Source organism: Parasteatoda tepidariorum, chromosome 10, assembly GCF_982258835.1.
Source record: "Parasteatoda tepidariorum strain Cologne lab strain chromosome 10, Ptep-v5.0, whole genome shotgun sequence".
Lineage (NCBI taxonomy): Eukaryota > Metazoa > Arthropoda > Arachnida > Araneae > Theridiidae > Parasteatoda > Parasteatoda tepidariorum.
The window spans coordinates 53,337,996-53,362,951 of NC_141764.1; the positions used below are offsets into that span (position 1 = coordinate 53,337,996).

Sequence of the window (24,956 nt, forward strand, 5' to 3'; positions counted from 1 at the left end):
AGAGCGCAGCGGAACTAAGTGAGCTGATTTTTACCATTTGCCACACGCCAATGATTTTGAAGGTAAAGCTAAACAGTCATGAATGCAATCCGAGGAAAATTTATGATGTGACCCTCGCCCATGTAAAAGTTCAAAAAGGTTTTTTATTGTTTATACTCTTGAGGATATTTAAATATGCAAACTTATTTCGTGAACGAAACGAAAACTAATAAAGAATATTTTCTTGTTAAGGCCATTCATAATAAGATGCGTAGAAAAGGGTTATGATACATAATTGCTAAGCGTAATGAGTGAAATCTGGTTGTTGGAGAAACGAAACATCTTGGCCATATCGCTTAGTTCATTTATGCCAAAGCCGCCAATGCTTAATTAATTTATGCCAAACAATCGCCAGCCATAGTTTTTTCCAAAAACTATGAATGGCGATTGTTCGTTGTAATAAACTATAAGGAATGTATGCTGTGTTGAATTTTTTTTAAATTAATTAACATAGTATGCGCCACTTCTATAATTATCTCAGTTCAAATATTTTAATCAGCAACTGTAATGATACATTGAACGAACTTATTACTTGTAATTTCTTAGGTGTTATGATTTATAAAAATCTAGACTGTGATAAAAAAAAAAGAAATATCATTCCCCGTCCCGGGAAAAGATTACTCCAATGCGTCCGTTAAATAATAATCACAGAAAAAATATTTTAATAAATAAAAAAATGGTTGAAAATAATTTTAGCCTAGAACTCTTAATTATTAAAAATATGAACTGAGATGAATAAGATTGGTAAAATAACATGAACTCATGATATGCGCAGCCGTTGAAAAAGAACAAGGAAAATATTTAATTAAATAACCACGTGCTTACGTAGTTATTTAACTAAATATTTTCTTTGTGATTTTTTTATTAATTTTAGTAAATAAATTAATGAAATTACTTTTTTCATAAAATCTCATAGAATTTAATTTTTATTCATTTATTTCATTTATTCTACTTCATTATTATTATAATTAACATTATTTATTTGATTTGATTTGATTATTGTTATTATTTTGCTCTTTGCGGTAAGGTTTTTCGCTAATTTCAGATAAAACAAAAACAAAAAATTCAGGCATATTTTTTTTCAAATTGACTTCGTGAAGTTTAACACTTATAAACAAAATAACGAAATATTATTGAAAAATGCGGCTTTGGCATAAATGAATTAAGTTAGCTGCCAAAAGTTGCTTACATAATTAATAGGTTTTTTAAGTTTTAGGTTAAATAATTTTAAACATAAAATTGCTACATGAATTGTTTTTTTTTCACAAAGTCTCAGCTTAGAATCAACTCAAATCAAACACTTCATAAATTCTTGTCCCAGAAAAATCACAAAAGTTATTCTCTAAAATCTTTATATGATCTATCAAACTAATAGGGAATTAAAGGTTAAACAAAACAGTTAGATAAACAGTTTTTAAATTGTTTTGAAGCAGCCGTTTTGGTATTGAACCATAACGTGCTTGATTAGCTGACACTTAACTATGCGTAACCAATGCTACTTCCGCATTTAGGTTAAGTAAGTAATGATAACAACTTTAATTACGGCGTTGCTAATCAAAAGACTGCTACGAAAATATTATGAACTGTTATCGATTCACCTCTATTTCCTTCTTTTGATAATCTTCAGCACTTCTGATAAACGTTGCATTGTGGAATTGCTCTCCGGTCTTCGTTTCTTCAAGAGGACGCTATTCCACGGGAGAAACTTTCCATTGTGAATTCTCTTTCACCTCTGTAAGTAATTTAAAATTTAAAGCATAGAAAAGGTGAGTTCAGGCCAACCTAGAGTGAGCCATGGATTTTAAAAACTAAAAAGATATCTTCAAAATATCAAAATGAAAATAAATTATAGAACAATAACTTACGTTTTGAGCGTTGTTGCTGTTAAAACAAGCATTTCTTTTCTTTCTTAACAAACTCCTTTTGTTTTATTCTCATCTAAAAGCCCTTAGCATAAAAAGACCAAAAAAAAATTTTTTTTTGCTGTTTAAAATAAAATAGTTTTAAAATTTAAAAAAAAGCATAAATTAGAACCTCAAAACGATCTAAAATATGAAATACGTATTAAAGTAAAAGCATGCAAATGTTGCTCTACTATAACAATACTACATAAAATTAAGATAAATATTTAACAAACTTTCTATAAGTTCGTCTTCCAATTATCTTAAGACCATTGAGATCTTCATCAGCCTTGAAGCAGATGAGAAAGAAAAAGCAGACGTTTTTCTACGATGAGCTTTTCAACAAATTCCATCGCATTGCTTCCTGTTCCTGGATTCTTTACTCATACTGTTTGGATTAAAACAAATAAGTGACAAGGAAGAGGTACATGTTTTCTCAATTCAAGTTTGTCCAGGAAAAAGAAGAAAAAACTATCTTTGCGAAGAAAGATTAATGACTTTCCGAACTTGTTAAAAGTTCTTTTAATTTTCTTCCTAACTATCACTGCATAGCAAACGATTTTTTTCCCCTCCTTATTTTTGTTTTTTATCAGGTAGCGGAATCAAGTTCAAAACGTGTATTAATTTTAACAATTGCCGATTTCAACGAAATGTGTAAAATAACCTACTTAATTTTTATTTTTTGTCCCCATTTGAATGGCCTTATTGCATAACTAGGAGCGTACAATTACAGTGGATACACAAAATAAATATTTTACATAATGGGATTATTTTGTTAAAAGAAAATATTTTTCTTTGCTTTAATTGGATTGAGTATTTAGATATCTTGTGTTCTTATATTCCTATACGGTTTAAACATGCCTGCATTAAACTTAATAATTTTTTTGTATATTTGATACATATCGACTGCTCTTGGTTTTAAACTAGTCTGTTTATTTCTAGACAAGAAATAATGTTATTCTAAAAGCAATTCTTATTCTTCTTGCAAATTATTACAAAGACAAATATTTTTTCAATGTTCATTTTCTATTTCACAAAGTTAATGTTACTTATTCAAAATCGAGATAACGTTTTTTTAAGCTGCACTTAACTACTTTCTAATATCTCTTAATATGTCGAAAAGGAACATCATCCCTTGGACACAAATCTGTGATGTCGAGGACCCAGCTGAAATTAATAACCGTCATAACGCTCAGATTTTATGGGGTTTACTTTCTTATAAGACCAATCTAGCAGCTCCTTTCAACAGCCTATGTCCTATGGAGCCTTTTTTATTTCACAAATTTATACTGTAATATAGTCCAAATAACTTATTTAAGCTGACAGCTTAAATAAGTAGCTGGGTGGCGTAGTTCGTTTGTCGTCGGCCTTCTGAGCCCAAGTCTGCGGGTTCTTGGCCCAGACACCGGATTTTCGGGATGCAGGAAATCTTCAGCGGCCATGTCGTATGATTATGCGGCATGTAAAAGATCCCTGGAGTGCCTTATTGGCTCTTGGCATTTCCGGCAAAATTAAATTTGTAGGTGCACTTTAGCATCCAAATGGAGTCTCGGTGCTGCCATCTAGTGTGGCAGAAACTAGACGTCCAAAATAACTTGACCAACGGTATCTCACCCATTGTGGTGGTCCTGAAAGAGTGGATACCACCTCTGGAGAACGCACTAGGTCTGCTCATTGGGATGACTGATTGTGCAGTTCATTGGAAATAAAAAACTTATTTAAGCTGCGCTTAACAACTTTATAATCTTTCTCAAAATACTGAAAAGAATCATCATCCTATGGACACGAATCTGTGATGTCGAGGATTCAGCTGTAATTATTAAACTTCATAAAGTTCAGATTTTACGGGATTTTTTTTTTCTGAGAGACTCATGAGGAAATAGCCTACGGAGATATATTAATTTTTAGCTGAATATAATTCTAGGTACTTTCATATTTTTCGGTATAACATTTCTAATACTTTCTTCATAACCCGAAAAGTCTCATGAGCAGAAACAGCATGGAGTATATAATATTTTACGAACTAAAATTGAAATCAAATGATCAGATTATTAAATATAGTTAAGAAATAAATAAAATTAAGTAGCATCAATTTTTTATCGTAATTCCATGTTAATAAAATTAAAGATTTCAGAGGAATCAACTAAACGCTATCTGTTTTCATACATTTAGACCACTTCAAATAAAATTTGGATATCGTAATGAAATTATATGACCGCTGTTTTAGGGGATAAAATGTAAATCAAAGAAGTTTATAGTTCAATGAATCTGTGAACTGTGAGTGAAACGTTATTATAAGTTTAAGTGCAAGTTGGAAACTTTATGTAGGAAACTCGTGTCAAGTTTTGTTTATACTCTATCATACTGATAGGGTTACACAAAAACACTGTAAAATATTAGAAATGAGAAGAAAAATTTAATATTTATTAGCAAATTAAGGGTTCATTGGCAATATTAATTGGAATTTATATTCGATAAAATATGCACCTGATTTGCAAAAAATAAATTACATTTCACTGCACTAAACTGTTCCTATTCTATTAAGAATCTATTTAAGAAAGGATCCGTTATAAGGGATAAGACACGATTAAAAGAGGTTTTTAATTTAATGCCTCCGTGAACCGCAAGTGAAATGTCGCCAAAAATTTAAGTATGCGTCAGTGGCCTCGAGAAAGAAACTTATGTCATGCTCTGTTGAAAGAGAAAAGGGATTTGCAAAGACCTCATCTAATATCGGCGGCATAATCATCGAGCGATAGGAAGATTCTTCAAAAACAACGCCAAGAGGGTGTATATGCATGTCATTCACCCATTCTATGATCCATTCGGATGAACTGTAGTTGAATATCTGGTAAAGTACATAAGTTACAACGTGATAGAAAATGGACAAAATTGTTTGGACGACAGTTCCTCACGGATTCAGAAAGCTGAACGAAAAACTACAAAGAAAAGTAGTGGGGCACACTTGTTTCCGGTAGTATTGATAAGAAAGTGATTAAAGATTTGACACGATATTTTCACTCTTATTTATAGCTCATACCACGAAAACTATGTGTTTAATTTTAAAAAGAAAAACACTTAATTGTGTCATTTAGAAATGAGTAACAAAAACCCACTCTTAGCCACACAAGAACCATCTAGCTCTAGTGTATGGTCTATAATCAATCTTCCTATTATGCCACTTCATCGATTTCTATCCACTTGAATTGACTTGGTTGAGCAATATATTAACCCTGCCTGAGCTCAAAATTGCCCAGAAAGGTTCTACAAGGATATGAGTGACTTGTACCACAGGATGATGATTGAGCTGTCTAGATTTTACCTCAATGAACCTAGACATTTGTATAGCGTTTATATCTAGATTGAATAGTTGCTGAAAAATATAAATAATATGGAACAAATTTACATCAACTGAGTAATGGCTATAAGATATCAGGTGAATCGGAAAGTTCTGCATTTAGCTGTTAAGAGCAAAATTTTAGTTCAAACAGCCTTTATTCGGCCAAGAATCTCTAACATTGGTTCTAAGACGGCCCGAGTTATATTGGACGTTTATGTATAAGATATGGGACATTTATACACAAAAAAATTATGTTCTCTTTGAGATAATCATAAAAAAATAAAAAATAAAACGTATAAACAATGTAAAATTGTAGAAACATTTTAAATATTGTGGAAAAAAACAAAGAAATTCCATAGCTTAAAAGCTGTTATTATTTTAGTGATTACTGTTTTTATCCATTAAAAATAAAACTGAGAGCAGAAAATTTAATGTTTTTCCCCTTATTTTTCAATACAGTGCAGAAAAAGGCTAACAATGCTTGTTTCAAAATCTAACTATGCGACTCGAAGTTCCAACCGATAGCTTCCGACACGTTTGAGAAACTTTGTTCTAGCACAATTTTTTGTAATTTGTGCAAAATTTAATATTAAAGCTTCTATACAGAAAATATACAGACAAAATTTTTCTGTACTTTAACATCACGCAGTGTTAGAAAATTTGAACCATTATGTCTTTCAAATTTCCTTAACCTTAATACGGTACCAAATTGAACCATACTATTCCACAAAATAATATTTCTCAATTTGATTGCGTGTTACTGCGGTTCCAATTGAACTGAACTTGGTTCAATTTAAGACATATTTAATGTTGAAAAAAAATTTCACCATATTAATGCTTCAATTTAGTGACATACGAACCTCACTAATGTTGAACCGATTTTTCTGAAAATATAAGAAACAGTAACCTTAAACTGATTTTCTGAAGCGCATAACGAAACAACATTCAATGGCCATGTATTGATTTAGATTAGTATTTTCAGTTTTCATACTGGCATTTACAGAAATCAATAATTGAGCGAAAGCTCTTGAATCACATCGACATGCTTAATTTAATTCCGTAAGTGGAGAATGGATTCGTTCTTCAAATTTTCAAATTTGATAATCCATTGTTTCGAAGCTAAGAACGTTTGGTCAATGAAATTCGTTGAACTTTTTAGCAACCAACCATTTCAAATAAAGAACCGGAAATAAGTAACTTTCGCATTAAGAACTTGTTAAAAATTATTCTAAAACTCTGGAATAGTATCGTATTAAAATAATGTTTTTACATCAACTATTTACAGTTGAAACATATGCGCACAATTACTCAACCGAATTCAATATTGGTATCTTCATTAAAGTGTCAAGTAATTTTCTTTTTAAAATAATGTTTTTCTTAATTTTTATTTCTTATTTTTTATTATTTCGAAGCACCATAACTCAACTGAATTCAATTTTGGTATCTTCATAAAAGTGTTAAGTAATTTTCGTTTTAAAATGAGATTTATTTATTTTCTTTATAAGTTCTTTAATGGATGTGAAAGGTTAATTACGTTTTCTACAAAAATATTAAATTATGTAAAAATTTTAATTGAATTCTTTAATAACTTCGTAAAATTAGAGTTTTATTTTAACTTTAATGTAACATTTTATTTTACTTTCATAAAAGTCAACAAATTACGATAATTAAGTATTTTAAGTGTTTTTAACTTTTAACAATAATCACTATTCTATAAATAGTAATATATGTTACACTTTATATAACATAAAACTTCAATATAACACTTTATTGACTTTCAGGAATTGTCAACAAATGGCGATAATGAAGTGATTTAAGTGTTTTTAAATTTTAACATCTAATACTATTTGCATTAATTAACATTAAAAATTTATTACTATTGTATAATATATATATATATATATATATATATATATATATATATATATATATATATATATATATATATATATATATATATATATAAAACTTTTTATGGCATATAACTTTAATATAACAAATAGTTTTATGTAACACATTATGCGACAATTAAGTATTTTAAGTGTTTTTAAATTTTAACATTCAATACTATTTACATTAATTAACATTAAACATTTGTTACTATTGTATAAATAGTAATATATACATATTTAACACTTTATATAACATATAACTTTAATATGACATATAATTTTAATCTAATACTTTATTCACTTTTCAGAATAGTCGACAAATAACGATAATTAAGTATATTAAGTATTTAAATTTCTTAATTTTTAACATTAATTACAATAACTTCAAGTAATGCAAAATGCTAGTTAAAATTTTCAATGCCGTTGAAACCATTAAATTATGTATATGTATTATATGTATATTCAATTTGTATGTATTATGTAACTATGATTTATATCATTTAATTTTATTTTCATTGCAATTTCATAGTAATATAACATTTTATTCTCTTTTTTTTTCAGGGTGGTCACAAAATAGCGATAAATGTTATAGGTTTTTTAATATTAGAAGATCTTGGAAACGAGCAACGGAAATCTGCCGAAGGTAAGACCCTCTTTTAGAAAATGGAATTAAAGTATCCCCTCTTCCAAAGTAAAAACTAACATTTTTCAGCAATGGCTATTTTTTCTTTCCTAACTATAATCGGACAAACTGTTCGTAACGCTTTTTATACGCTTTCAAACCGTATATACTCCGTTTTTAACGCTGTAATGGTTACATGGTGTTAATATATATTTAATTAATGCATTATTCTTTTATTTTATTTAAATAGATGTTCGATGTATTTTATATATATAGAAAACTATTAAATATATATATATATATATATATATATATATATATATATATATATATATATATATATATATATATATATATATATATATATATATATATATATATATATATATATATATATATATATATATATATATATATATGTAACATAAAAAGCCTTTTATTAATCTTTTTATGTTAGTTTCTTTGCTATAAAACAACTCCTACTTTATTACTAATTAATTATTCTATTTGAAATACTTTCTCACACTTTTAAAAGCCACATCCTGTTTCTAAATCTATTTTTAGCCAAAGTATGCATACATTTAAATAAAGATCTTTTTTCCCTTTTAAGCCGTGGGAATCACTCGAGCAAGTTCATTAACCAATTGTAAGTTCTGAGATTTCCCTCTTTTCCCTAAACAGAGACATTTTAGGATTTTTTGCAAGATTTTCCCTACCAGAAAGACTGTTTGCTGCTGGAGTAAACATCACTTCTTCGCTCCCACTCAACTAAGAATGTTCAAATAAAAGTTACTCTGATTTAATTAAAATCCTGTGTCTGTTTTCCTGCTCGGTCCGACTGCAACATTTTACACACACACACACACACACACATATATATATATATATATATATATATATATATATATATATATATATATATATATATATATATATATATATATATATATATATATATATATATATATATATATATATATTGCTTTTTCCAGTAAATAGAAAACTATTAATGGGAAAAAGCAAAAGTCTTCATCAGGACACATCTTTTGCTATAGTTTAATGCGATATTTATGAATAAAGAATAATTAATTTTATATCCATAATGCTTTTTATGGAGCATTTATTGAGGAAAAGAGTAAAAGAAAAGTTACTTGCAAAATTTACAAGGAGCAGAACTCCTGGACAGAAATTTACAGTACCATCTCCAAAAGACAAGTGCGCGCTTTTTCCACATGTAGCATATAGTTATTCTTCCATGTCATGTGATCTATAATATCTAGACTTCTTTGTTAGAACTGAAGCCGTAAGATGTAATCATACGACCGGATGAAGAAGAATTAATATCTCAAAATATTTATTGATTTGAATATAATAACTATATGCCACATGTTAAAAAAAGTGCGCACTTGTCCTTTGAAAATGAAGTAGTGAATTTATCTCCAGGAGCTTCTGCTCCATGTAAATTATTGTACATAGATTTTCTTTACTATTTTCCTCAATAAATGCTTAGTAAAAATTATTATGGAATTTTCATTACAAAAATACGACTGCAAAATAACAATCTATGGGACATGAATTAAAAATGAAATATATATATATATATATATACTCCACATTAGAGTATATGCAGATTATTTTTACTGTACTCTCTCAGATAAATCGGATCATAGTTGAACACTTGAGGAATAATATACCTTGAAGCATTATTACCATGAGAATTTACTTCAAACTCAGTTAGGTGTTAAATTTGGCAAGTTTCCTCGTAAGTTTAATTATAGTATTGTGAATTACTATCTAACTCATCCAGTTTATCACATAAAAAGGAATAGCAAATATGCCGTTCAATGCGTTCAAAAATATGAAAATAGTTTACGAATTTTAACAGTGTAGCTTTTAATAGTGTCTTTGTTTATTATTTATGAATTTATACCGATGTTATTAATTTTTGAAAAATACATATAAATTAATTCTTAAAGTGTAACTTTAGGAAGAATTAGAATATACAAATAAATTTGAAAAATTATTTTTTAATGTTTTTATTTTTTCTATGATGGTTCTTTCATTACGAAACTATTGGCAAAAACTCAATACACCTACATATCCATTTAGATACGGATTATGCCAATAATAAATGGTGTCAAACAGTAGGTCAAACGGTTGATTAAGAGACAAGAAAGAAACTAACACCCAGCACGAAAAAATTAAGTAACTTTGCAAAACAACTGTGCATCGTGATATAGTACTTTTGTATAGTTACTTAAAAAAAATACATAAAATAAGAAAGGGCACCGCTTTTTTCCTATTTATTATTTTTTAATTCTTTAAAGAGTCTCAACACTTTATATATTTATCTCTTTTTTATTTTCTTTTTTTAAGCTCTTTAAATTCACTTCTGATTTTCATCTCAAATCCCGCCTAATTTTTGGGATAGTAAATTGTTTTTAAAAAAGAAGTCAATATTTATAATAACTGAATAATATGTCATGTATCAAAGGAAGCGAATTTTTCATTCTCCTGCATTTCATTGGATCAAATATTTAAGGCAGGCAAGTAAATTTCATTTTCCAAAGTGTTGAGTTTTGAATTAACCTATATACGCTTATCTAATATAGCCACATAGTTAAATTGCGTAGGTTATCGTGCCTCGATCCAGCAACACTTAGTTACTTGAAATTAAGCGACGTCGTTTGATTTGCAATAATGCCTTTCGACATTCTTCAATTTAAAACAAAAAAATGCTTAGTTGCCCACTTTTTACTCATAAAACAAATGTTTCTGAAACATTGAAACCTTTTGACTACCTTATTTTGATTTATTATTATTATTATTATTATTATTGCAATAAACACTTTCTGATTAAGTTCTTCATTCTTTTAAGGTTTCTGTCACTAAATCTTTTTTTATACTACATCTGTTAGCATTTAAACAATTGTTCATATTTTTCATGAATGAGAATAGTGAAGTGCCAAAGTCTTTCATATTTTTCATGAATGAGAATAGTGAAATGCCAAAGTCTTAGACTAGCTAGTATCTTTAGAACAGAATTTTATGCCCGGTATAGCAATCCATTGAAAACATACAAAACATGAAGTAAACATGCTGAATTTATGAAAATAAAAATATATACGTGTTTTTCAACGAAGGCATTCAAATGAGCATATTTTTCTTCTAACTAATTATAATTTAATATAATAGAATCAATAATAGTTGAATTTTTATAGCTCTGGAATAATTATGGATTTCAAATGTATGTCAAATATTAACAAGATAAGTCAATTATTATTATTATTATTTTTTTTTTTTTGAAAGAAAGAGTTAAATTGGAAGCCTTATAAATATGGTTAAAAAATGACTTAGGTATTTAATATTTATTTCAAGCACGGCACTTTACATTTAAGGTCATATAGTTTACTTTTTACCTAGATTTTATCTGCATTTGTTTGTTTTTTAATTTAATAGATAAATATTTTGTAACGATGCATTACAAGCTATTACATTCCATTACAAGCAATAGTATAATAATCTAAAAAATCTGTGCAACTTCTACAGAAAGACGAAAAAAAGGATTCATTCACTCTTCAGAAGATATCAGGGAATATTTTTTTTACAATTTTACAAATCATTCAGAGAATAATTTGTAAAATTGTGCTTCAACTATGATTTTGACTTCGATATTGCAAGCAAGCTACGCATCACGGAAAATTTGCAACTGCTCTTTTTTAACAAAGCTATCCCGAAAAAATTTGCTATTTACATGAAAAAGCGTTATCCAAATCCGTGCACCCGTTTTCGAGCTATTAGAGTACATCTATCCACACATACCGACTAACAGACTTACAAATTTTATGAATATAGAATTAATGTAAATAAATTTATGTAAAATAAAATAATGTAAAATAAATTTTAATTTAAACGTGTGTGAGGGGAATAATAAATCAACTATGTCAACCTTCATCTATCAAAAGGTACCTCAAGATAGAATCAAGTTAACACGTCTTACATACTAATGAATTGGTATTCGATATTCATAGTGGTAGTTACGCCACATTACTCCCCTTCCAGAATTTTATTTGTGCTAGAATTCGATGAATAAATACCATTAGTTGATTCATGCTGTTTTTTTTATTTATTTATATCAATTTTGCTCATTATATTTTTTCTTCATTTAATTTATAGCAGCTCGCCCATTATTTTTTTTCCCTCCATATTTTTTTTTTTTTTTTTTTTTTTTTTGTTTATAATATTTTTGCTTATTTTCTTTTTTTTTTATTCTTAATTTTTATTTATTGACCGGGAGACTTTATTTGCTTCATCGAATTTTTTTCTTTTTTTGAGCTGTACATTTTTTAAAGCAAATTGGTATTTAATATTTATAGTTGGAGTTACGTCACATGTGCTTGTTTACTTTCAAAAATGTTATTGCAAGAAAAATTTACAAAAAAAAATACAAAAGGATTTATTTATTTTTGTGTTAAAGAATACAAAAATTATTTAATAATGATCTAAATATTAAATATTATCTGCTTTGACTTATATATTTGTAATACATACACCGTTTTAGAACTCAAGCTTTCCTAACCATTATTATCCGTTTTTTTTTTCGTTTTTTTTTCTTCTTCCCTTTATCATCAGTTTTTCTTTTTCTTCTTTTTTATTAAATAACATTTTTATGAATTATGTTGTCACTAAATTTAAAGCAAAATTATTGTATTCATTAACTGAGAAATATTAATGGAGTGGTTTATATGCATAGATGTTTAGAAGAATAATTATTCTTTAAAGTAATAATATATAAATAAAATGTTGTTTATATTGTTGATTAAAAAATTTCTCCTCAAGTTAATATTTTTGACGTCTATTTTAATACTTTCCTCCAACGAATACATTTTTATTTTTTAAATTATCACGTGGCTTGTTCTTCCACTTCCATTTGCTATGCTTCAACAATGACCTTGTCTTTTCTCTACATGAAATTTACTCGCAAGACAGGTTATCAGATTGGAAGAGAATGTTTTCTTGAGTAGCAGAGATTTCTTCTAAAATTTATTTGCTTATATTTAGGACTTATTGCTCGAATTTTTTTATAGTTGTTTGTATATAAATAACAGAAACTATTGCTTTACAAATTTTGTCTTCTCTCCTAATGACAATAACTAAAATCGGCATAAAAGCAAGGCGTTAGCCTCTCTGTAAATAGTGTGATATTGTGAGTAACATTGTGAATCTGTAAGAGAGAAAATAATAAAATCGCAAGATTATTTATTCGAACTTATTGTTTAAAAAGAATGGAAGTTTCTCCATCCCAGAAGATACGGTGAAATTATATCTATGGAAGCTACAAGCTAGTTTTATAGTTATTCTGTGATTAGCTTATCATTGAATAACTTTTTCTCGCCGAAACAGGTCGCAGGAAACGTTATATATAAAAGTATCATTTAACGGTATGATTGCGCAACACGCGTCGTTATTTAAATTTGGTTTCACTTCTGAATTTAAGTAATATTAGAATATTCGGTTACTATTGACTTGTTAAAAAAGTAACGAATTTATATTTCATTGAAATTTGTGTAAACGGTCTTTTCTATTTAACTGAATATTTTGTCTTCATTTGTGAAGTTAACTAATGGAAATACTGTTTCGACTTAATTCCGATGTCTTATAAACACCAATATAGTTTTACGACTAATTCACGAGTAATTATCTACGACAATTTATAGTTTTAAATTAAAAAGGCATGGCTGTGAGACAGAATCTTCGTTCATTACATTTTCATAAAGTTTGTGGTGGTAGTATAAAACTATTAGAAAAGGATAAAGTTGCTCATCGAACTGATAGCTTCAATAATGGTCTCACATTTACGGATCGTCCAGTAATGGTCGATGAAGTTGTCTTCCTAAAAATCGTAGAAACAGCAACAAATTGGAGTGGAGCATTTAGATTAGGATTCACTAAAAATGATCCTAAATCGATGAAGACTATTCCTCAACATTCATGTCCAGATTTTATTTCATTACCTGGTAACTGGGCGAAAGCTTTACCAGAATCTCTAAATAAGAAAGATTCTTTAATTTCCTTTTATGTGAACAGCCAAGGAGATGTTTACTATCAACATAATGATGGTAAAGAAACGTTACTCTTAGCTAAAGTTGACATTAAACATAAACTTTGGGGAGTTATTGATGTCTATGGCAACACTGTAAAAGTTAAACTGGTATCTAATCCTTTCAAAGAAGAATCATTATCTGATTTTGATTTAACTTTTCATGCTGTACATGGGGTGCATGTTCAATTAGATGATAGTAAAACAGTTGCAACCAGGGAAGATGGCATGTCTTATGCTTATGTTTTTAGTGCCAAGCCAATGCATTTTGATGAAAAAGTAGTCATTAAAATCCTTACGCTTGATCGGTGGATTGAAGGCCTATTTGAATACGGATTAACATCTTGTGATCCTTCTACTATAGAAGTTAATTCACTACCAAAAAATGGTGCAGAATTGATAGATATGCCATCAGACTATTGGGTCCTTAAAAGAGATACTTGCTGCTATGATCGTGATGATATTGTGACATTTATGCTGAAAACTGATGGTGTGTTTATAGTCACAAGAAATGCCAATGCCGTTTCGTCTAAGTTACATGTTGATACAAGCCGACCTTTGTGGTTGTTTTTTAAATTAAGTGGTGCCATTGTGAAAATATGTTTAATGGGGTCATCAGAAAAAGAGTATGCAGATCTTATCAAAGAATTTAAGGAAATAACAACCTTTCCTGTAGAGAAAAAACCAAAACGTAGAGTTTCAAGAGAATTAAGTATCGGTGAATGTGTTATTTGCTGTGATAAACTAGTTAACTGTACATTGTATCGTTGTGGTCATATGTGCATGTGCTATGAATGTGCTAACTTCATGCGAAATAAGTGTGATAATTGTCCAGTTTGTCGTACGAGTATTGAAGATGTTATTAGAGTTTATACCTAAATGGTGAAATTATTTTTGAATTTAGATTTATATACGAGAGCAAATTTATAAAAGTTTTTAACGTAATTTTTTTATATTGTAGAGTACTATAAAAATATTGTATTTAAATTCTTATTGCATATGCATTACTATTAACAGAATTCAATATTTTTTATTTAATATTATTTGTATTATGTTATTAATAGAAATTCCTTAAATTAGTGAAAGATTTAGTTAAAAATGAATTTGATTGTAATTATATATGGATTGGATATAGGATTGCGAAAATTGAGGCATATTTCCAAGTTCTGAGTCGAATGTAAAGTTTAAGAGCATTTTAACGTACCATTGTAAAAAATTGTAATGATTTATTTTATGAAAAAGAGAAAATATCAGAGGAAATGAGTTGGTACTAATAAATATGTTGTTTATAGTAAACTAGTTATACAGTGTGTTGTGATCATGTGTTATGTGTAAAACCATCAATTGTCAAAAACTTGCTTTAAGGTATTTCATAATTATGATATTGATTTCTAATCTATGTAATTGTGAGGTTACTATTGAATCTGTTTAAGTCACATGGCACATATGTTTATATATTTAATGCTATTTCATACATAATTATAGTTTAAAGTTGGAATTTTATTTAATGGTTAAATTGTACCTATTTGTTTCCTAATTTCGTTATGCTTTTAAGGCTGGAAATACATTGATGTAATTGAAATGCTTGGCTCTTATTTACTAATTAATCTTATATTACTCGATTTTTTAAACAAATTAAAAGTGCCTTTTTAAACATATAAGCATTTGAAATATTTTTGTATTTTGGAAAACAAACTATACATTTTTACTTCTAGAGATCATAAATAGCAAATTCCTCCTTAAGTTTATACAACCGAAAAAAGTAAAATGCTAATTAATTAAAGTTTTTTTCAAATGTGATATTGTGGATTTTATTATATGTGTATTATGCTTATTCAATAACCATTATATTTTAAAATGTGCCTATTGAGACACGAAAAAATTAATTGTAATAAAAGAATAAGTTAGCTATAGAACAACTGTCATAGTTTTTACAATTCTCTAAGCCTAACTGCCCATCTGAGAAATTCCCCACCAAACTGTTTTGGAGCCCTTTGTAAATGAAAAATAAACTTCGTAGTAAGTAATATAGTGATTACTGTACATTTATCAAACTTCAGATTTAGCGGCGTTTTAATTAACATATGAAAAAATTAAGCTTTAACTTCGATTTTTAAATGCAATGGCTACGTTCATGACGCTGGGTAAACGTTATTTCACAGGTGGAATTTCACAATGTATTGATATTGTTTTGCTGTGAACAATGTATTTTTATTTATTTTAAATTTGACAGTGCTATATTATGTTAGAATATTTATTAGATTTGTTATTATAATACATTTATTAATTAAGGGTTTAAGTTATATAAATTAAATCAGGAGTAAAGGGTAATTCACTATTTGCAATATTGTCTTAAATTTTACAGTTACTGAACCTAATTGTACAGATTTTAACATTAATCTAAATAATACAAGGTTGATATGATTTTACCCAACTCTAAAAAAAAGAAAGAAAAAAAATGGGATTTTTCAAAAAAAAAAAAAAAAAACTCATCTGGAAAAGCCTAAGTTTGTATTTCGATAAATACATATTATTATTAACAAATCAGCCTTAGGCATAAAATTTATAATAGAATAAAATACAAACTAACGACATTGAAATATTTATATTTTTATCACTTCTATATTCTGTGTTTTAAAATTTTTATTCTGCTTGTATATAAACACTATTAGAAATTGCAAATATTGTACTAAGATATTCTCACAAAAATTTGAGATACTAATTCACAATACAGTTGAAACTAATCCTATAACAAAACACCATATATAATATTTTTAGAGTATCACATTTAAATGAATAGGAAAATTATCTATAAAAATGTACTGAAATACTTTTTTCCGACCTGTGACTCATTACCGACAGTTTTAAATTATGCTTGAGCAGTGTCATCTGCTTATGACTTTAAAAAAAAAAATGAACTTAATATTTTTACTTGACTTGTGTGTTGCAGGAATAGTCACTTAATGATTCATGTAAGTGGAATTAAAAAAAAAATGAACTTGATATTTTTACTTGACTTGTGTATTACAGGAATAGTCACTTAATGATTCATATAAGTGGAATTTTAAGAAAAAATGAACTTGATATTTTTACTTGACTTCTTGACTTGTGTGTTGCAGGAATACCTAGTCACTTAATGATTCATATAAGTGGAATTTAAAAAAAAAAAAAAGAACTTGATATTTTTACTTGACTTGTGTATTGCAGGAATAGGCACTTAATGATTCATATAAGTGGAATTTAAAAAAAAAAATGAACTTGATATTTTTACTTGACTTCTTGACTTGTGTGTTGCAGGAATACCTAGTCACTTAATGATTCATATAAGTGGAATTTAAAAAAAAAAAAAAAGAACTTGATATTTTTACTTGACTTGCGTATTGCAGGAATAGGCACTTAATGATTCATATAAGTGGAATTTAAAAAAAAAATGAACTTGATATTTTTACTTGACTTGAAAATGAATAAGTTAATTAAAGTGTATGAAAGTGTTTATTTCTTGATTACTTGAATTTGTATTTATTATAGCAGAAAATTTGTGATAAGCTTAATCTTTCTGTATGTTTGTGATATCTGTATCATGCTATGGAAACAAAATTATTAGATATTTATACCTTTTCCTTTTTTTCATAATATGCTTGTTTTAAGGCCAATGTCAACTGTATAAACAAAAGTTTCACATTAGAAGAAAAAGTCAAATAGTTATAAAATTTTCTTTCAAATAGTGGAAATAAATTTTGTTTTAACAAGTGCGAATACTTAAGGAAGAGGTGTTCCATGTTGCTAAAAATTTTATATTAAATGCAACAATATTTTTGATTTTATACAATTATAATTGAACTAGCAAATAATTTATCACTCAAATTCTAATGCTTAGATTAGTAAGGAAAATGATGTAGACTTGTTACATATCAAAATTTTTCTTCTTTGTTTAATTTTTAAAAATAACTTTAGTTACCTGGTGTAAAAATAAGTAATAAGTCCACAGAAATAATTTTATAAATTTGATTCATGCTAGAAACATTGTGTGTCTCCTTATGAAGTTTTTGTAACTCTTTGCTATATTATAACCAAAGGCTTTTTAATAAAATATATTTTCTCTTAACTTGCTTTGAAAATCATTTGGCAATTATTTATTTTGTGTATTTCTACTGTTTGCAGCATTCTGCTTAGAAAACCATATTACTTGTGTTTACCAATCTTTAAAATAAGTTTTCAACAGATAATTCTTTTATCCGGAAAAGAAAAGTACGATATTTTTCTGCTGTATTTGTGACCATTCCAACCGAGCTGTTTTAAGGGTGTCTGTATATTATATGCTCCCGGTCTTCCTCATGTTTCTGTAAATAATGAAATTTTAAAGGCATTGTATTAAAGTTTTTCTCAGTGAGCAGTGTCATCTGTTTATGGCTTTTTAACTAAATTTGAAATTTTGGGAGAATTAAACTCAGTAAACCATACATTTCCATATTCTTCTGTTTTTTCTTCAATTGTTTTTTCAAAGAAATTTTGAGACACCTGTTACATTAATGTAACCTTATTTAAGTATTGCATATAAGAAAGGAATTTAAATCAAAACCATAATTTTAAGTAAAAATTCTTATAAAAATTTAGCTTAAGTATTGATTCTAAAAAATATTAATTTGTGTTGCTAAAAATATATAAAAGTGAAAAAAATTTATACTTTTGAATAAAATATAGTTATAACTGTTTTTGTGTAAATTGTTGAACAAAAATATTTTGTATTTTAAGTTTTATATTAAAATTTGAAAGATAATTCTTTTAATTATTAAAAATTAAGCTTAAAGTTTTCTGAAAACTAAATAGTGTAAGCTTACTGTAGAAGTTTGTTCTAGTTTTTCCTTAAATAATTTTTTAAAAATTTGTGAGATATCTTTTGTGCATGTCGATAACTAAAAAACTGAACAAAATCTTGAAGACCATTTTAATTTATCATGGGTGTAACAAATGCTAATTATTTTTTCAACTTTAGGCCAGGATAGCCTGGTTGATAGGACATTAAGCCCGTGTCCAAGAGGTTGTGAGTTGGATCCCCGCTGGCCGAAGACTTCAGTGTAGTAAATGGTGACTGGTGCACATTTAATCTGTCAGGTTACAAAGTCCTCCATGATCCCATAACAAATCAATACCTCTGGTTTACTTAATTAGAGATTGATCATTATCTGGTTCAGGTCTAAATTACAATCTGTAGATGGATGTATAATCGAACCACCCTATAAACGGGCTGTGATGTGTGGCTGAAGTCATATTCTTGGCCATAGATTGCTCCACTGAAGAACAAGAAATGCACCCTTTCCCTTAAATACGGTTGGTTTTACCAAGAGAGGAGGCTTAAGAGAGGATTTTTCTAAAGAAATCTATTAAATCTTGCTGGGTATCAATTTTGTGTCTCTGAAACTCTGTATTTAAAAATATTGACATATATGTATATATCGATGCAATTTCTTGTAACTGACTAATAACATATAAATTCTTTTTTAGATATGGCAGTGCGTTATTGCTAAAAAAATCAATTGAGTCTTAATCTTTCTGGAATATATTTTTTATGCATTTAAGTAAAAAATGTATATGTGTACTTTTTTATAGATATGGCAGTGAGTTATCGTTGGTGGAAAATTTCTGGCAAAATAATTATACACAAAGTCTTGCTTCATCTAACTTGAAAGATATGGGACAAAAAACCTACTGGTTAGGTAAGAAAATTAGTTGTTTTTTTTTAAAGTAGTGTAGAAATATCCTTCATCTCTATATTTCTAGATAAAACAGAAAATTAATACATATCTTTTAATATTTATTTATGATAATTCTTTTGACGCAAAGATTATATGTTCAAAATGTTTTAAGTTATTAAAGTTTTCTTTAAACTGAAAATATTTTTCCAAGATTAGAAAAAGAAATTCTTCAATAATTGGATATTTTACATTCAAGTTTAATTTTTGATTAAAATAATGTTTAACAGATGATTGATTTATAGAATGATTTTGAGTAGCACTACATTTAAACCTGTCAATAGCTTTAATGAAAGGTAGATAAAATGTTATAAACTGTTTTCAGATTTTACCACATTCAATTTTATGTTTTCATTTTTCTTAGAAATGAAAGTATAATTTTTGTCATAAGTTAATCAATATGCAAGTCTTTAAGCTGGATACTCAAATGATGAACTACATATCAAATTGATTATTACATATCAAATGATACATATCAAATTGATTATGTATCATATGATGAATTGATTATGATACATATCAAATTGATTACAAATTAAAAACATTGAATAATCAAATAAAAGAGTAGGAATTGGATTCCTATTATTTAGTGTATGTACACATATCTGACATGAGTGAATTAATATGTAAATTTATAAGCTGGATACTCAAGCAAAAAACAGGATATCAATTGACAGTAAATTTGAAATTTTGAATATTTAAGTAAAGGGTTTATTGTCATTGTGTTAGTGCATATGTTACTTTGAAAGACCAAAATTGTTGAATTCCGACCACTGCAAAAACATCAAGGATATACCTAATATTGAATAACCAGGCTATTATTTCTATTGTCTGTATATGATGACAAGCACATAATGGGTTTGAAATATGCTCAAAAACTGTTTATATCAGAATATCTTGTAAAAGTCTAATGGATTGTTGATTTCCAAAGTAAATCCTTGTTTTTTGCAACTCTTTTATCAATGTATACTAATTGACAGCACTTTTTGATATGCAAGACAAATAGTACTAGGAGGCTTCGCCCCCTGGTCGCTGGCGCTCGCCAACCCCCGGAACTGCTTTCGCAGTTCATTTCGGATCGCCTCGCCATCCGATGCTCGCTTTGCTCGCTCATTGGATACGTTCTTATCGTCTAGCTTTTGTATACTTTTTTGAACACTGAAGTTCCAAAAACTTTTCACTGTAGAAAATTCTAAACCTGTGCATTTCAATATTAATTTGAAATTGCAAACAGTTCACATATTTTTCTTAATCACACTATTCTAAATTTCAGTTGCTGAGAAAAGTAACTGTTGTAAGTTTTGTTTTAAAGTCTTTCCCACCAGAGGGCTAAAACCATGTGTTGTATAACAATATGAAATAGTACTGAACGCCGGATGTAAAGAATCGGCTTCGATGAAGATAATTTTGTGAGAATTTTTTTGAGAATTCACCCGATTAGACATATGATGCTCACTACGTGCTCTTGCGCGCCGAAGCCTATCAATTAAAAATTTAAACTGTTGCCAACGCGAGAAAAGAAATAGCATCGATTTTATTGATACATACGTATTAGCGTTTTATATAATATAGATTGGAGCAATTATTTTGGATGCACACTAAGTGAACATGAAAATGTTAACTGACCCTTGGAGAATGTCAATATCTGCCTGAAATCAGCCTTTCACAACAATATAATACACACCAGGATATATATATATAATCAGAATGCATACACCAAATAATAATATGGATGAGGTTTTCAATACAAATTTAAATCAAACAAATTTTATAATTTCACTGATTCAGGTTTTTAAAGTTAAGGTTTTTTTTATACACATAAGGCATAAAAACTTAGTTTAGATATTTTGTTCTCTTCTATGCATTGATTATAAGTTTTGTTTGAAAATTTATTATAAAGTTAAATTTTGTAGAAAGTTAAGATTGAATTCAAGGAAAGTTGAAGATTTCATGACAAGATAGTATTTTTTTGTTACAAATTTTTTCTCATATTATTTTGACATTTTTTTTATCCCTCAAATCACATGTTTACTGATTTTTCAATATACTTGTTGGTATTAATTTTAATTCAGAAATTTAAGTATAAAATATATTTTTTCACTCATTCCCCCCCCCCCCCCTCTTATCTGTTTATGGTTTATCAGTCTCACAATGCTCTTGACATTGTCAAGCTGGATGAGGAAAAAATACACCAATACAATAACTTTAAAATGACCAAAGTGAAAAGCCTCAACTTCTTTAGGATAGAAAACTCCATTCATATTCCAAAAAATACAATATAATTTTCAATTCTAAAAGTAGGAAATTATTATTTTTATCATGAAGAAGTTAAAGTTTCTTCTTTAGGATAGAAAACTCCATCCATATTCCAAAAAATACAATATAATTTTCAATTCTAAAAGTAGGAAATTATTATTTTTATCATGAAGAAGTTAAAGTTTCTTCTTTAGGATAGAAAACTCCATCCATACTCCAAAAAATACAATATAATTTTCAATTCTAAAAGTAGGAAATTATTATTTTTATCACGAAGAAGTTCATCATTTAAAGTTTCATTATTATTTGATAGTTTTCTATAAATAAATAAAAAATTAGTACTGAATTAAATTTACCATATGAATTTGATGCTTTTATCTCGTATTGTTGAATTTTGCATTTGTATTTTTATAGGTTTAATAACTGTTGATGATCTTTCAACAAATACATTAGAATCAGCAAGTGGTTCTTTCATATCACTATATATGGGCTTTTGGGCCACAGATCAACCAAGGCCGCAGGATGGCAGTTGTGTTCAAGCCATTGTTGATTCATCTTCGCAGTTTTGGAAATTAACAATGTGTGAAACCCTTTTACCTTTCATGTGCCAAATGGAAGCTTGTCCAACAGGTATGTTTCCTTGTAAAAATTTCAGGTGACAATATTGAATGAGTGAATGAATAAAATAATTTTATACTTTATTTTTTTTTTTCAATTTTTCACAAGAACATATTAAAACTGTGGTATTTGTTTGTAAGTATTTCAAGTCTCTATTACTTTTATATAAATGTCAAAGTTTTATTAATTCTTATGTTTTTAATATTAATAAGGAGCGAAATATCAAAAAATATACAAATTTCCAAATAATTCACAATTGTGCTCCCTATTATTTAACACAATATATTTAAAAACATTCTCCCAATTTGAGCAAAAAGAGTGTTTATATATTTATCTAATAATATATATATTTTGACCAATGACACCTATGTCAAAATTTCTCTAAAATTATGGCTAAGTATAGTGAGTCAAATAATTAATCAAACTAACTATTGTGAAAAAACTTTTTAAACTGATTAGATCTTAAAAAAAGAAAATAACAAAGCCTTTTTGCTTTAATAAATTATACCCCTCTATTTTGCTTAAAAAAACAATACCCTTTTTCTCCGACTTTGCTTTAGTCTATGTAGCTCAAAGTATACTCTATCTTGCTCTTGGTAAACTGGTTCCTATTTGTATTACATCAGTATTATTCATTGTATTATACTTATTGGTAATCTTTGAAGAAATAGCCTGATAAGAATGGAACTCTGACCTATAGGCCTCACTGGTTAAAAACAAGTTTTTTTTTTTTTTTAAATATATATATATATATGTTTTCAACAAAATATATAGTTTTATATATATTGTTGTTGTGAACAAGCTTGTTGTGAAACAATAACAAGCCACATTTCTAAGACTTTAAAAGTTGCTTCTGAAATATTTACAACAAAATATAGAAAGACAATGTTGCAGGTAGCATTTAAATTGAAGCATATTATACAGATTTAAGTTTGACATCATATTTTCTAGGGTTTTGGATCAGACCTGGAAGTATTGCCATCCTTGCTATATGTCATGTTAGATTTGTAACATTTCCTGAATTATTAGTTCTGAATAAATATTGATTTTTATTCTTTTCTGCAGGTTCATTCTTTTGTAGCAACGGAAAATGTGTCAATAGTAAATGGAGATGTGATGGCCAAGATGACTGTGGGGACATGTCTGATGAGATGGATTGCCCGAGTAAGAGTTTTTATTAATTAACTCAAATTTTATGATGGTCTTAGACTAATAAAATAAATGTTATGTTTTCTATTGTATTATATAATAATTATGCAATAAATATAATTACTGTTTTCTTAGATCTCTGCCGATATCATTTTAAAAGTTCCGGTGACTCTATACAATCTCCAAATTATCCTAATAAATATGAACCTAGCTCTGACTGCAAATGGACTTTAGAAGGTGCTGTTGGAACTGGTATTGTATTGCAGGTAAGTTGACATTCATAAACTCACTTCTGTTTATGAAATTCTATTTAGAAAACACAAATTATTTATTAGTGTCCATTGTATTTTATTCATTATTTTGGATAATTTTGCTAACAAATTATTATTTTATCTCAAATCAATATTACAGGGATCGCATTCCCCCTAAAATTCATAAAATTCCTAAAAGTATGTGCAAACCCTAAAATTCCTAAAAATCTGATAAAATTTTGTTGGTGTTCCTAAAATATTAGAGTTATAGGCTAAATATAAATAAAAAAGCAATAATCTAAAATATAAGAATTTAACTACATTAATTAAAACTTTTAATTTTGCCACATGGGAATTCTGATCCTGAGAGAGGTTTTTCGATAAATAAAGCAATGCTTAATGTGAGTCACCATGAGAATACTATTATGTCTTTTAGACTAATCAAAGATACCATCGAAATTATGGAGGAGTGTTGAAGATCACCACAACACTATTGAGGGCAGTAAAAGAATCTCACAAATCATATCAAGAATATTTTAGAAAAATGATCATAATTAATTTGTTTTTCTCTAACTTCTAATATAAATTGCTGATTTGAAATCTAATAATATCACACAATAGTTTTTCTTAATAAAGTAAGGTAAAGGGTAATAATAAAGTTTTGATTAAGAAGGTAAAAATTAAATAAAAATCCAAGTTGGTGTTAATTTATTTTTTCTCTTGATTTATTCTCTTTTTTGCCTGTTCCTGAATTATGCACTTAATTTCTGATAGGTAATATGTAAAGTTGAAATTTCAATTTTGCACTTTAGAGATTTCATTCTTGACTTAATAAATTTCAGAGCTTTATTTTATGGCTTGCAATTATTTATGATATGTGTGGATGAATTGTAATAATCTTCTGTTATGTAATAGACTACCGTGTGATCTGTTTTTATCCTAGCAAAATCATATATTACCCCTAAAATTTACCTAAAATTTTTTGAAAAAAGTTCCTAAAATTACCCTAAAATTTTAAAAAACTTTGCTGCTACCCCT

At 27.7% G+C, this 24,956-nt stretch overlaps 1 protein-coding gene across 1 annotated transcript in view; it reads left to right on the top strand.

Annotated features, from left to right (window-relative positions):
* Positions 1–24,956, top strand: part of LOC107451935 (uncharacterized) — a 143,439-nt gene that overhangs the window by 41,479 nt on the left and 77,004 nt on the right. The window contains exons 3-7 of the mRNA XM_087153547.1: positions 7,734–7,815; positions 19,502–19,608; positions 22,315–22,530; positions 23,584–23,682; positions 23,803–23,933. Of these exons, the coding sequence (XP_087009673.1) occupies positions 7,734–7,815; positions 19,502–19,608; positions 22,315–22,530; positions 23,584–23,682; positions 23,803–23,933 (635 nt within the window). The remainder of the gene's footprint in view (positions 1–7,733; positions 7,816–19,501; positions 19,609–22,314; positions 22,531–23,583; positions 23,683–23,802; positions 23,934–24,956) is intronic.